The sequence below is a fragment of the Nanorana parkeri genome, unplaced genomic scaffold (assembly GCF_000935625.1).
Source record: "Nanorana parkeri isolate BGI_ZX_2015 unplaced genomic scaffold, ASM93562v1 scaffold991, whole genome shotgun sequence".
Classification (NCBI taxonomy): domain Eukaryota; kingdom Metazoa; phylum Chordata; class Amphibia; order Anura; family Dicroglossidae; genus Nanorana; species Nanorana parkeri.
Window position 1 is genome coordinate 372,421 of NW_017307259.1, and position 484 is coordinate 372,904.

Below are 484 nucleotides of genomic sequence, written 5' to 3' on the forward strand. Positions count from 1 at the left end.
CATCTCCACAAACCTACGTCTGCCTGTCCCAGTGCGACCAAGACCCTTTCATCTCCACAAACCCAAGTCTGCCTGTCCCAGTGCTACCAAGACCCTTTCATCTCCACAAACCCAAGTCTGCCTGTCCCAGTGCTACCAAGACCCTTTCATCTCCACAAACCTACGTCTGCCTGTCACAGTGCTACCAAGACCCTTTCATCTCCACAAACCCAAGTCTGCCTGTCCCAGTGCTACCAAGATGCTTTCATCTCCACAAACCTACGTCTGCCTGTCCCAGTGCTACCAAGACCCTTTCATCTCCACAAACCCAAGTCTGCCTGTCCCAGTGCTACCAAGACCCTTTCATCTCCACAAACCCAAGTCTGCCTGTCCCAGTGCTACCAAGACCCTTTCATCTCCACAAACCTACGTCTGCCTGTCACAGTGCTACCAAGACCCTTTCATCTCCACAAACCCAAGTCTGCCTGTCCCAGTGCTACCAAGA

The 484-nt window shown here is 52.7% G+C and overlaps 1 protein-coding gene across 1 annotated transcript in view; it reads left to right on the forward strand.

Moving 5' to 3' along the window:
- The window catches only part of LOC108795662 (neuropathy target esterase-like), a 68,648-nt gene that overhangs the window by 6,673 nt on the left and 61,491 nt on the right, over positions 1-484 (forward strand). The window contains exon 3 of the mRNA XM_018566953.1: positions 82-458. Coding sequence (XP_018422455.1) covers positions 82-458 — 377 coding nt within the window. The remainder of the gene's footprint in view (positions 1-81; positions 459-484) is intronic.